Below are 12,700 nucleotides of genomic sequence, written 5' to 3'. Positions count from 1 at the left end.
CAGAGTAAAGAGGAGGAAGCTGGTGAGAATGGCACACACAGACGTGTTGAATCCCGGCACCCAGGAGACTGAGGCAGGACGACCCATTAACTCAAGGCCAATTTGAGCTCCCCGGACCCTGTATCAAAAAGCCAAAACCAGGGAGCTGGAGAGACGGCTCAGGGGCTAAGAGCACTGGCTGCTCTGCAAAGACCCAGGTTCAATTCCCAGCACCCACAAGGCAGCTCACAACTATCTGCCACTCCAGCTCCAAGGAATCCGACACCCTCTTTGGGCTTCTAGGGACTCCTGCACATTTGGGTGCACCTAAACTCACACAGACGCACACACATACACATGAGTACAGAATACATACATGTTTTTAAAAGCTCCAAACAAACAGACAAATAATTAATGCTCCATAATAAATAACAGCTCCATAATCATCGTAGCGACAGATATTCTTCCCCTAGGGCTGGCAAGACATCTCAGCAGACAGAGGTGCTTGGCACCAAGCCTAAGAGCCTGACTTCAGTCCCCCAGGACTCACATGGTAGAAAGAAAAACCATTCCTGCAATTTGCCTTTTACCTCCTCCACATGTACACCGTGACACACACGTGCTCACACATACAATAAATAAATACTAGACAACTTAAAAATGCAATTGAGAGATTTTTTTTTTCTACATGAGCTTTACCCAGCTAAGGTTATTTTGTATGTGGTGGTGGCGGCAGTGGTGGCGCACGCCTTTAATCTCAGCACTCAGGGGGCAGAGGCAGGCGGATCTCTGTGAGTTCGAGGCCAGCCTGGTCTACAGAGGGCGTTCCAGGACAGCCAGGGCTACACAGAAAAACCCTGTCTCAGAACAAAACAATTATTTTGTATGGAATTTGGAGGTGGGTGTGATGTAGACACTAGTAGACACTCTAGCCCAAAAGTTCTCAGCCTGAGTTTGACCCTCAGATCCCACACTGGAAGCAGAGAATCAAGTCCTAAAAGACGCCCTATGACCCACCCCACCCCCCAACACACACACACACACACACACACACACACACACACACACACACACACTAGTAAATTTTAAACAAAGAAAAGAGAAACCCAGAACATTTTCTTCGGGAGCTGGAGCTGTGACTGTGACTCTGGAGCAGAGTGCTTGTCTGGCGTGAGCCACCTCTCAGTCTGGTCTCTAGCAGTTAAAAAAACAAAAGCAAAAAAAAAAAAAGCCGTGTTTGATTTTGATCTAGATTTGTCCTTTCAGCAGGGAGTGGACCTGAGTTCTCATACATCCTGGATGAGTACACCACACTGTTATTTCTCTAGCTGTTGTATTTTCTTTTGAGCCACGGTTTCCTATAGCCCAAAGCAGCCCAGGATGACCTTGAACTTGTGAAGCTCTGAGTGCCGGGACTTGGGGCTGACATCACACACCCACCGGGTTTACATGTATAATGCAATAATGGTGTTTTGTGCACACTAGGCAAGCACTCTGAAGCTGTGTCCAAACCTTCCCCCAGCTCGAGATGGTCTTGTTAAGATGCTCAGGTTATCCTTCAGCTTGCAAACCCAGAACTCTCAAGCAGCTGGGATCATAACTATGCTCTACAGTGCCTGTTCTATAAGGTTTGTAAATGTTGGATTTTATGGAAATATTTTCTCTATCTATTAAAGTAACTTTTGGGGGGAAGGTGGCTTTTTGAGATAGTGCTTTTCTGTGTAGCCCTTAATGGTCTGGAACTGTTTAGATTTATTTTTACTGTTTTTAGTTATGTGTCTGTGTGTGGGTATGTGAGTGCAGATGCCAGCAGGGTCAGAGGCATCAGATCTCCTGGAGTGAGAAGCAGGTGTGAGACATGGGTGCTGGGAATGCAGGTCCCCTGCAAACAGTAAGTGCTTTTAACCTACAGGCACTGCACCATCCCCTTCCCGGTCTGTCTCTCTGTGTCCATCTGTCTGTCTCTGTCTCTCTCTTTTCCAGACAGGGTCTCACTGTGTATCTCTGATCAGTAATCAGCCTGGAACTCTACTTAGAGTAGACCAGGCTGGCCTCAAACTCACAGAGATCTATCTGCTTCTGCCTCCACAAGCGGTGAGATTAAAGGTGTGCAGCAAGCTGGGCGTGGTGTGCCTTTAAACCCAACATTTGAGAAGCAGAGGCAGACAGATCCCTGGGTTCTCGACCAGCCTGTTAAAGAGTTCCAGGACAGCCAGGGCTACACAGAGAAACCCTGTCTCAAAAAACAAAAACAAACCAAAAACCAAACCAACCAACCAAACAAACAAACCAAAAAAGGTATGCGCTCCCATGTGGACCTAGATCTTCTTCTGTGCTGGTGACAGGATTTTAGGGAGCCTAGACTGGCCCGGAGCTCAGTATAAAGCCAAGGATGACCTTGAACTCCTGATGTTGATGCCTCCATCTCCTGAGTGCAGGGGTAACAATGAACTTGTGATCTTCCTGCTTTGGTTCCCTTGTGTTGTGATTCTAAGCCTGGGCCACCATGCCCAACATAAGGAATGACTTTTATATTTAATACATTATTGCTACGGATTATGTTAATTGATTTTTCCAGTATTAAACCAAGCATCCTAGGCAAACAAACCTGGCTATGCAGACTTTTAAACATGTATTTTATGAAATTTTGGACTGAGTATGGTGGTGCAAACGTTTAACTCCAGAATTCAGGAGGCAGAGGCAGATGGAACTCTGTGAGTTCTGGGTCAGCCTGGTCTACAAAGGGAGTTCCAAGGTAGCCAGGGTTAAATAGTAAGACCCTATCTCAAAATTCTCTTAACTATGTTATATTTATTGATTTTTAATTTTATTTACTGACTTGTATATATGTGTGAGTGCCTGTACGCCATAACTTACGTGGCAGTCAGAGGACCACTTGTGGGAGCTGGTTCTTCCCTTCACCATGTGGGTCTTGGGGACTGAACTCAGGTTGTCAGGCTTGGCTGCAGGGACCTGCTGAGCCACCTCACCGGCCTGGTCATGCATATTTTAATTGCATTTGTTTGCATTGCTTAATTTAGTTGGCTGATTTTTTTCTGTTCCCTGGGATCTGGGAATTGAACCCAGAGCCTTACTCTGCCAGGCAAGTGTTGCCTCCTCAGCTCCCCATCTGCTCAGCAATTCTTACATTTATGTTCAAGAGTATAATTCAGCTTGATGTTAACTGGTGTGTCCAAGCTTTTGACACTGGGACACGATGTTGTTGTCTACAAAGTTCACACTGGAGAACCACACAATTTTTAACAAAATATGTCCCCCCAAATTCCATGCTTATTTGGAGGCAGGATCTCAAAAACGATGACCAGGACACTCTTGAACTCAGAGATCCACCTGTCTCTGCCTCCTGAGTTCTGGGATTAATGGTGTGTGCTACATGTTAGGCAAAACTTCCTGTTTTAAATAGGGTTATGATTTTGTGTTGGGCCAACTTCCCAGCTCCTGTGGCCACCCCACCGGCTGCAAATGGATAAATGTGGAAGGCAGGAGCTAATTCTGCTAGGCTAGGTGAGCCACTAAGGCGCAGAGACCATAAGGAATGTGCTGAGTCACACCCACCACACGTCAGTGTGCGCAGTAGACGTCAGATGCACGCCTCTCCTCACTGAAGAACACATTAGCATTCTCTAGGAGAGATGTCAGGCACTCAGGCTGCATGGGCTTTGGCATGCTGGTGTCTTTGAATATACCCCTTGTATCCTCGAGACTCTGTTTTGCCTGGTAGTTGAGGCTGGGGAGATGGCTCAACAGTTACGATGGCTGCTCTTCCACAGGACCTGGGTTCGATTCCCAGCACCCACATGGTGTCTCACAACCATCTGTAACTCTAGTCCTGGGGATCTGACACCTTCTTCAGGCTTCTAGGCACTGAACTCACATGATGCAAAACACCCATACGGTAAAAAAGAAAAGAAAAAAACCAAAGCAGGTGGCGATGGCTCTGGAGGGAGGGCTGCGTCAAGGACCTTGGAAAGCCAGGGCTCAGTTCAGCTGGCAGAGCGCTGGGATCTATTGGTCATGTCTGCCACGCTCCCCGAAGGCGAAGAACCAGCACTGCCTCCAGCCCTTTGGTGCAGCGGTGGCAAGATGCTTCAGGAGGTAAAGGTGCTTGCTGCCAAGCCTGGCAACCTGAGTTCAATCCCCAGAGCCCACAAGATACGAGAGAACTAACTCCTGGAAGCTGACCTCTGACCTTTTCACACTCACACTAATGCACACCTATACCAAGTAAATGTTAAAAAAAAAAAAAGAAAAGAAAAGAAAAGAAAAGAAGGAAGGAAGAAAGGGAGAGCCATGTGTGTGTTTAAAAATTACCAAAGCTTGACTGGGGATATAGTTCAGGGTACAGTGCTTGCCTACCATGTGAGGCAGTGGGTTCAGTACCTAGGACTGAAAAAAAGGAGGGGGATTTTTGAAATAATGTTCTGGTGTGTTGGCTTATGCCTGTAATTCCTGTAGCCTTGTACTGAGGAAGCTAGGCAAAGATCACCACTACAGCTCAGGCCAGCCTGGGTTAGAGTGAGTTGTGTATCAAAAACCACAGAGATTGGAGGATGGTGGCACATGCCTGTTATCGAAGCACTGGAGACAGAGGATCAGAAGTTCAAGGTCATCCTCAGCAGCGTAAACCAATTCAAGACCAGCCTGGATTAAGAGAGCCTGTCTCAAAAAAATAAAATAAATTGGGCGGTGGTGGCGCACACCTTTAATCCCAGCACTTGGGAGGCAGAGGCAGGTGGATCTCTGTGAGTTTGAGGCCAGCCTGGTCTATAGAGCAAGTTCCAGGATAGCCAAGGCTGTTTAATGAAACCTTGTTGTAAAAAACAAACAAACAAACAAACAAAATACCTAAAACTGAGGACCAGCAAGACACCTTGGAGCAGCGATCCCTGAGGGCTCTGTGACTTCAAGTCAGCACAGTGATCCAGGCCCCAGTGGATATATGCTTGCTAGCCAGAGGCTCACACTCAGTGTGGGCAGTTATAAAGGAAACTGGGGCTTCCTTTTTATTTTGAGGTAAGGACACCTTCCACGAGCCTGAAAACCTGAGTTCCTTCCCTGGGACCTTCACAGAGGAAGAACCAACTGTTTCAAGCTGTCCTCTGACATGCTCCACATGTGTACTGTGGCAGCCATTTGGGGGGTGCATGCAAACACCCCCCAACTCCCCTCACATTAGATAAATAGAAATGAAATAGAAATGCATACCTGAGCTATGCATAGTGGCTCACACTTGTAAACCTCGCACAAGAGAGACTGAGGCAGGAGAGTGAAAGTCTGAGGTCAGCTTGGGCTACATCATGACTTAGAGCCAGTGCGGCAGACACAGCAAAGCCCTACCACCCCACCCCACCCCCAAAAACATGCTGGGCATGGTGGCGGCATACACCTTTAACTCCAGAAGTAGGCAAGCAGAAGCAGGTGAATCTCTGTGAGCTTGAGGCCAGCCTGATCTACATGCCAAATTCCAGGCCAGCCAATACTGTGAAGTGAAACCTTGTCTACAAAAATAAAGCCCATATCGGGCCGCATAAAGATGGAGGCTGAAGGGCTGGAGAGGCTGCTCAGCTGTTCGTTTGGTTCCACAAGACAGCTCACAACTGGAGCTCTCCTTTCTGTTATCCGCTGCCTTCTTCTGGCCTCTGGACCCCCACCAAGCTCCAGGTATGAACACAAACATGCGTACAGTCAAGCATGCGCGCGCGCGCGCACACACACGCGCGTACACACACACACACACACACACACAGACACAGACACTATAAATAAATCTGTAAAACTGTTTGATGGAGGTGTCGAGGTCTCAGGACCAGAGTTTAACCCAGGCATTCATGTAAAGGTGAAAGAACAGATCCACAAAGTTGTTCTCTTATCTTCACACACATTTGCTGCAGCACGTGCATGCCCATCTCACACACACACACACACACACACACACACGAAGTTAATTTTTTAAGAGTGGTGGGTGAGGGAGTTGCTGATCTCTGCCAACCACGCATGACTGGTTCCAGCTCACACTGCCCAACTGTGCATTCTCAGATGCGCTACCTGAAGTCCACACTGCCGAACCTCAGATTAGGGTCCAGCAGCCTGAGGGAGAATGGAAAGCCCCGTGTTGGGCAGCTGGAAAGCGTTCTGAGGGCAGTAAAGTCTGCGGTGGGCTTAGTTGTAAGAAGTGGAAGGAGGTCTGTAAGGTCCATGCCCCTGCCTCAGCAGTGTTATTTACAAGCATCCTGCCTCAGTGAGTACTGACTCCACACAACTTTTAAGGACTGGTTCTCTCCTTTCGCCGTGAGGGTCCCAGGTCTTGAACTTAGGTTGTCGGGCTTGATGGTAAGTGCCTCCCTCTACCTGCCGAGCTTTCTCCTGGTCCCTGACCTTGAACCCCTGAGTCTCCACCCTTCACAAGCTGGGTTTACAGGCCTGTGTTAGCGTGCCGGTTTGAGTGGAGCTGGGAGTCCAGTCCAGGCTTTGTCGCATGCCAAGAAGCATTCTCCCAGCTGAGCCACATACCCTGCCCTTGGGGTGGCTCCCGAGTTCTTGGCTTACAAGGTCTTTGGTCACCTCCCCTGTAGCTGGGGAGGCAGCTGAGCACCGTCTAAAAGGTTGACACCGCTGGGTGTAGCTTGCCTCAAGCCGGCAAGGCCCCGGGCATCTTGAGTACAGTAGGGTGAGGGAAGGGTGCCTCAGAGGGTCTCCTCTGACCGCCAGTCAGCTGAGAGTAGCTGCCTAGTCATGTGCTCCATAGACACATCCGGTCTCTAAAGGAACACGCCCTGCACTGACTAAATCCTGGGCTTATTAGCAATGTCTGTCATGGGCACAGCTGAATGAACACTGCAAGGTCTACATTTAGGTTCCCTAATATTCTCTTTCCCTCCTCCCTCCCTTCCTTCCTTTTCTTTCTTTCTGGCCTTGGGCTCAGAGATGAGCCTGCCTCTGCCTCCCGAGTTCCAGGATTAAAGGCGTCGTGCGCCGCCGCGCCCGATTCAGGTTCCCTAATATTAACACTATGTTGATATCACAGCCTGTGTTTTGAGAGCTTGCCATCCTATTCTTTTGTTTTGCCTTTTTAGTCCTGGAACTGAACTCAGGCCTCTTTCACACTAGACAGGCACCCTGCCGCCAAGCCTATCCCCAGCTTCCTCATGAGAAACAAACCCAGAGCTCAGCGGGTAAAGACGCATGCAACCGCGCCTGAGTGTGAGCCCTGGCATCCACGTGGTGGAAGGACAGAGCCAAATCCTGCAAGTGGTCCTCTGACCGCCACACACATAAACAAACCAATTTACAAGTGTAATGAAAAACTCACATCTAGGAGCAAAGAATGAATGGCCAATGGTAATAACAACAGCCACAGCGGCATAACTGTATGGCAAGCCCTCGCTTAGCATGTACAAGGCCCTGGGTTCCAGCCCCGGCACTACAAAAACAAACACCACAAAACAAAACTAAACTAGCAAACCAGGACTGGCCTGCCAGCCCAAGCTGTAATTCCTGGACCTCGGAGCTTGATGCGGAATCAAACCTGTCTTAGAAACAACACTGAATGAAAAGACAACCAAACATCCAAAGAGCAAAGTAATGCCTTGTGCCGACTGTTCACTACACTCCAGATATTACTTTGGAACGTAAGACATTGCACGTGCTAGGCACTCACATCCTAGTTTTTGGAGCCCCCTGTGTATCAGGCACTGAGCACGTGGAGTCTGGATTTTTGTTTCGTTTGTTTTGAGACAGGGTCTCATCATGTAGCCCCATTGTCCTGGATACACTACATACCTCAGGCTGGCCTTGAACTCACAGAGATCCACATGCCTTGGCCTCCATGCCACCATGCCCAGCTACATGTTTGTAGACTTCCAGCACTATTCAGAAAACTGGAAACCATTTGCTCCATTTCTCAGATGGAGAGACCAAGGCCAGAGGTAATGGTTTAGCGTTTGCTATGGAGCCTATCTTAGATAGGCCTGTGTGTGTGTGTGTGTGTGTGTGTGTGTGTGTGTGTGTGTGTGTGTTCCTGTGTGTGCGCGCTCCTGTGGGCCACTGCACCTGTGTGGGGGTCAGAAGACAACTTTGAGGCGTTGGTTCTTGCCTTCCTCCACGTGTGTCCTGGGGACAGACTCAGGTTGGCACAAACGATGGCAATCCCCGGCTCAGCCAGTGCCAGCTCCATGCCCAGCTTCAGTCAGCAACTGCCCCCTGATTTACTGGCCCCGGAGTCTGCGGAGTTACCTACCAGCTGCCCTGCCATCAGTCAGGGGGTACCAGGGCGAGCTGGTTCTGGGGAGTTTGCTGCCAGCCTCTCATCTCCCAGTCTCCCCCCTGCTTCGGCTTAGCTGGGCAGGGCCTGGAGTCCCTTTCACAGCTGAACCTGCTGAGCCGCCTAAGCCGATAATGGGGATCGGATTGGCAGAAGCCACACCCGGCCTGTCCGGTGGTCACTGCGTAGCCTGGGTTGGCGGCACCGCAGCGATCGGAAGGACCGTGAGGACGGGCCCAGAACTGACTGAGCGGGACCTCTCTCCCTCCCTGGCTCCTCCTGTGGGTCTGTTTCTCACTCTTGGCTTCTTCCCACTCTCGATCTCTACCACTGCACGCCTCACCCCATCACACACAGCCGAGGAAGGATTTGTCAAGAACACACCTAAAGCCACTTGCTCCAAAGACCCCCGTGGCCTCCAGCTGGGCCTCTGGGCCCCAGTCACGGTGACAGATGCCTGGTGACAATAGCCACTGAGTGGCTGGCTATCTACTATGCAGGCAAGTCGGGGCCACCACGTGGTGCAGACTGAGCTCCAATTCCTGAACCCTTTTCCTCTACTTCTGCTAGGGGCCCTCACTGTCTCCATCCCCCTCACTTCCTCCTTCTAGAGTGTCCCCCACCACCACCCATGGCAATTCCAGGTCGCCCCCGGGGCTCCGGGCCCTGCTGTAACCTCTGACCACACCCTCTTCTCTTTTGCGCATTCTTTTCAAGCAGAACAACAGAGGAGGGGAAGTCTAGGGGGTGCTATATTGTTATGGGGTTTCTGAGAGTCCCCAGGAGGCCACACTCCTGTTCTCAGACCTGAATGAGCACCTTGAGGCCCAGAGATGGTAAGGAACCAGCCTGAGGTCACACAGCACGAAGAGCCGGTCTTGGGAAGGCGTCGGGGAGGAGATGGTCCTTTCTTAGAGCCAGGTGGGCTGGTCCGGGCCCAAGAGAGAGAAGGCCCAGAATAGACTACTGAGCTTCCCGTCCCCCACTGTACTAGCTACGACTCGAAAAAGAGGCCGGGAACAACACTTGGTGTGCAGAGACACACACGGAGAGATCTCCGAAGAGCAGAAAAGGTAGGCTGGGCGCGGGGACCAGACAAAGGACGCGCGGCGGCGCGGGGAGCTAGTCGCTCAGGGAGGCGGGGGTGGAGCCAGGGTGCGGTGAGCACTGGCCAGCCCCGCCCCGGGACACGCCCGGGTTGCCGGGTGGAGGTCCGAGGGCTCGCTCCAGGCCAGGTCCTGGGGGCCTCGGGGCGGGGCCTGGATGGGCGTGGCACGGCAGGGCGTGGCACACCGGGCGGGGCCGTGAGTTCGGGAGCTGACCAGCTCCGAGGCTGCTGAAAGCGAACGCGCGCCGGCCGAGCGGCGAGAGTTGCAGGCGCGTTCAAGGTCACCCCGAGGCCCGGAGCCCTGGCCCGGGGAGGGCGCGTGCAGAAGGCCCGATGGGATGCTGCTGCAGCCCCTCACCCCCTCACCTGGAGGCAACGGCTGGGGAAACGAGAAACCCCCCTCTCGTCCCCCCCCCCCCTCCGGCAGCCCAAGGCCCCGCGCGAGGCCACGGCCCGCGAAGAAGGGCGGAGAGACAAAGGGACCACGGCGGTGGCAGCGAGGCCTCGGGGCGCCCCCTCCTCTCCCCTCCCCGCTTGCCGCAAGGTCGACGGGGCTCGAGGACGAAGATGTTCGCCTCTCGGGCGCGGCCGGGGCCCGGGGTAGCGCGATCCGATGCCACCCCGCCTCTCCATCCCCCACAAAAAGCTCTCAGAGAATGCCCTGTGGCCTCTGCCCGGACCAACAGAAGGCCATCGCGGCCCGCGTCCTCCCGGGCGGCCTGCGGGTCTGGGCCTGGGATGCTGGAAACATCCTCCGCCGCCGCGGCCCCTCCCCCACAGCCTTCCAGAGAGGGGCCATCCAGACCCCGGGGTGGCCGAGGGCACCCCGCACACAGCCCGGCTGGCCAGTCCTCTCAGACCAGGCTCTGCTCCCCAGAACTCCGGATGCGGCTGTACCCACTCTCAGGCCCGAGGCGCGGTCCTACCCCCCCACCCAGGCCTAGCTAGGCCTGGTCCTACCCCCCCCCACCGCGTCTCCGTGGAGCCAGACTCAGCCCCTCCCTCCCGCGTTCGTCTCGCAGCGACAAGGGAGTACCTACAGTGACCATTCTTGTGTGCCCGGTGGGCGCGGTCCGTATCGAGGGCGGCTCCGGGGGTCGTGCACTCCTGGGGGGGCGCCCGGTGCTCACGCCGGGGTCCCGCCCGGGCGTCTGCGGCTGCGGACGCTGCAGAGGCGGAGATGGAGGCGGCGGCGCCCTCGAGGGCCGGGAACGGACCCGAGCCTGGGGATGCGCGCGCCGACGGCCGGGTCCCCGGCGGCAGGTGGATGGAGGGAGCGGGCGCGCGGTGGAGGACGCCCAGTGCGCGGCCCCGCGGGGCCCGGAGAGGTCGCCCTTCCCTACTAAGATCTCGGCAGCTCTGCCTTCTGCGGTGGGCCCTCGGTCCGGCCTGTCCGCTGCCGGGTGCCGGGTGCCGAGTGTCGGGTCCTTGCCTCTCGCCCGCCCTCCCTCCCTCCCTCCGGCCCGCGCTGCGCGCTCCGCGCTCTGGGTCGCACCGCCGCCGCCCCCAGCCCTTTATAGCGGCAGCTGCCAGCGCCGGCGTCGCTCATTGGCTGGGTCGGCGGGTCCCCGCCTCCTCCCGGCTCCCGACGGCGCGGCAGGTGGAAGCGAGTGCGTGCCGGCAGACTCGGAATGCCGAGAATGAATATGCTGAGGCCTCGGATTCTGGCTCCCTGGTGCCTGTGGACCCTGAGTCCTGTCTTGACACCGCTCTGGTTCCCTCTTCGGTCCAGGACCTAACTCGGAAGGGGTGAAGACAGCTTTCTATGGCCCAAACACAATCAGAAGGTTGTTAAGGGACAAAGACCCAGACCCGTGCTGCTAGGTCCGAGGTGAATAGGTTTCATCCACATGACCTCTGCTGATATTAGAAATAATACTGGGTGGTGAGCCAGGAGGATCCTTGGTAGTTTGAGGGTAGCATGGGCTACGCAAGACTCTAAGCTGATCTGGGTTACGTAGCAAGCTCCAGGCTGTTGTGTACCTCTTAGGAAGATCTTGTCTTTTTCAAAAGTGAAGGAAAAAGACAAGAAAACAGAAAGAAAAAAAATAAAGTGGGCACAATGGCACATGGTTGTAAGACCAGCTTTGGGCGATGGAGAGTCAGGGGGATCAGGAGCTCAAGGCCAGCCTGGGGTACATGAGACTCTTTCTCAACAAAACAAAACAAAATAAACCAAAACAAAAGGACAGATAGCTCAGCAGGAAGAGACTTGCTCGAACTCAGGGTGGCCTTGAACTCAGAGGTCCATCTGCTTCTCCCAAGTGCCGGGATTAAAACCATTGCCACTATGCTGGACGGCAACCTGAGTTTGATCCCTAGAACTTATATAAAGGTGGAAGGGGAGAGCCAACTCCACAAAGTTGTCCTCTGACCTCCACACACACACACACACACACACACACACACACACACCCGTGGTATGCACACACATACATATACACACACACACTAATAGTAATAATTATTAAATAACATTAATTTATTTAATAATATTATTAAAAATGGGCTGGGGATATGGTTCAGTTATTAGAATGCATGAAGCCTGGGGTCCATCCCTCGCACCACATAAACTTGGCATGATGCTGAAAGCCTGTAATCCCAACACTTGAGATGCTGAGGTCATAAATTCAAGGTCATCATCAGCTACATACTGAATTCCAGGCCAGCCTGAGATTTTCCTTAAAAATGAACAACAACAACTGAATAAGAACAGCAACAGGAAAAAGAAAGGAAGGAAGGAAAGAAGGAAAAGTGGAAGTGATCTAGCAGTTAGGGTGGTCTTAACTATATCGACTGTGGAGGAAACTAGACCGTGTGGGTTTTGAGTGCACCAAGCACTCTAGGGTCCAGAACGTGGGCACTGGTACCCTCCTTGGCAGGGCTACGCCTCGCTGCTCCGAAGCAGGTGAAGAGGTTTGTGCTAAGGGTTCTACACGGTCCCTATTAGAGTCACGCAGCCTGAGAGACCATAGATAAGGTCTCCAAACTTGGACCAGCAAGGCTTGGCAGGCCTGCGGCTAACTCTGGCTTTCTGGAAGTGTGGCTGGTCTTGTGGAAGCACGCCCCCTTTTTAGGATACTGGAGGGCTACGCCTCCTTACTGCATTTCCTGGGGCAGGATTGGGGCTTGAGCAAGGCTTCAGCACTACAGACAGCGGTCCGACAAGGTGAAAAACACCGCTGGCGGCAGCCCAGATCCTCCAACCCAGATCCTCCAACCCAGATCCTCCAGCCCAGATCCTCCAGCCCGGATCCTCCAGCCCAGATCCTCCAACCCAGATCCTCCAGCCCAGATCCTCCAGCCCAGATCCTCCAACCCAGATCCTCCAG

General features: G+C 53.1%; 1 protein-coding gene across 3 annotated transcripts in view; it reads right to left on the bottom strand.

Annotated features, from left to right (window-relative positions):
* The window catches only part of Elavl3 (ELAV like RNA binding protein 3), a 36,282-nt gene extending 25,434 nt beyond the window's left edge, over positions 1-10,848 (bottom strand). For 2 of the 3 annotated variants that reach the window (XM_028872520.2, XM_028872519.2), the window contains exon 1: positions 10,409-10,814. In XM_028872520.2, the coding sequence (XP_028728353.1) occupies positions 10,409-10,417 (9 nt within the window). In that variant the 5' untranslated portion in view covers positions 10,418-10,814. Of the gene's footprint in view, positions 1-10,408 lie in introns of all 3 variants that reach the window. The other variant, XM_028872518.2, reaches the window with a different exon arrangement.
* Between the last annotated feature and the right edge of the window lie 1,852 nt (positions 10,849-12,700).

The sequence above is a fragment of the Peromyscus leucopus genome, chromosome 7 (genome assembly GCF_004664715.2).
Source record: "Peromyscus leucopus breed LL Stock chromosome 7, UCI_PerLeu_2.1, whole genome shotgun sequence".
In the NCBI taxonomy this organism is placed as follows: domain Eukaryota; kingdom Metazoa; phylum Chordata; class Mammalia; order Rodentia; family Cricetidae; genus Peromyscus; species Peromyscus leucopus.
The sequence above is the reverse complement of the archived record's forward strand: the minus strand, read 5'-3'. Positions and strand labels throughout refer to the sequence as shown.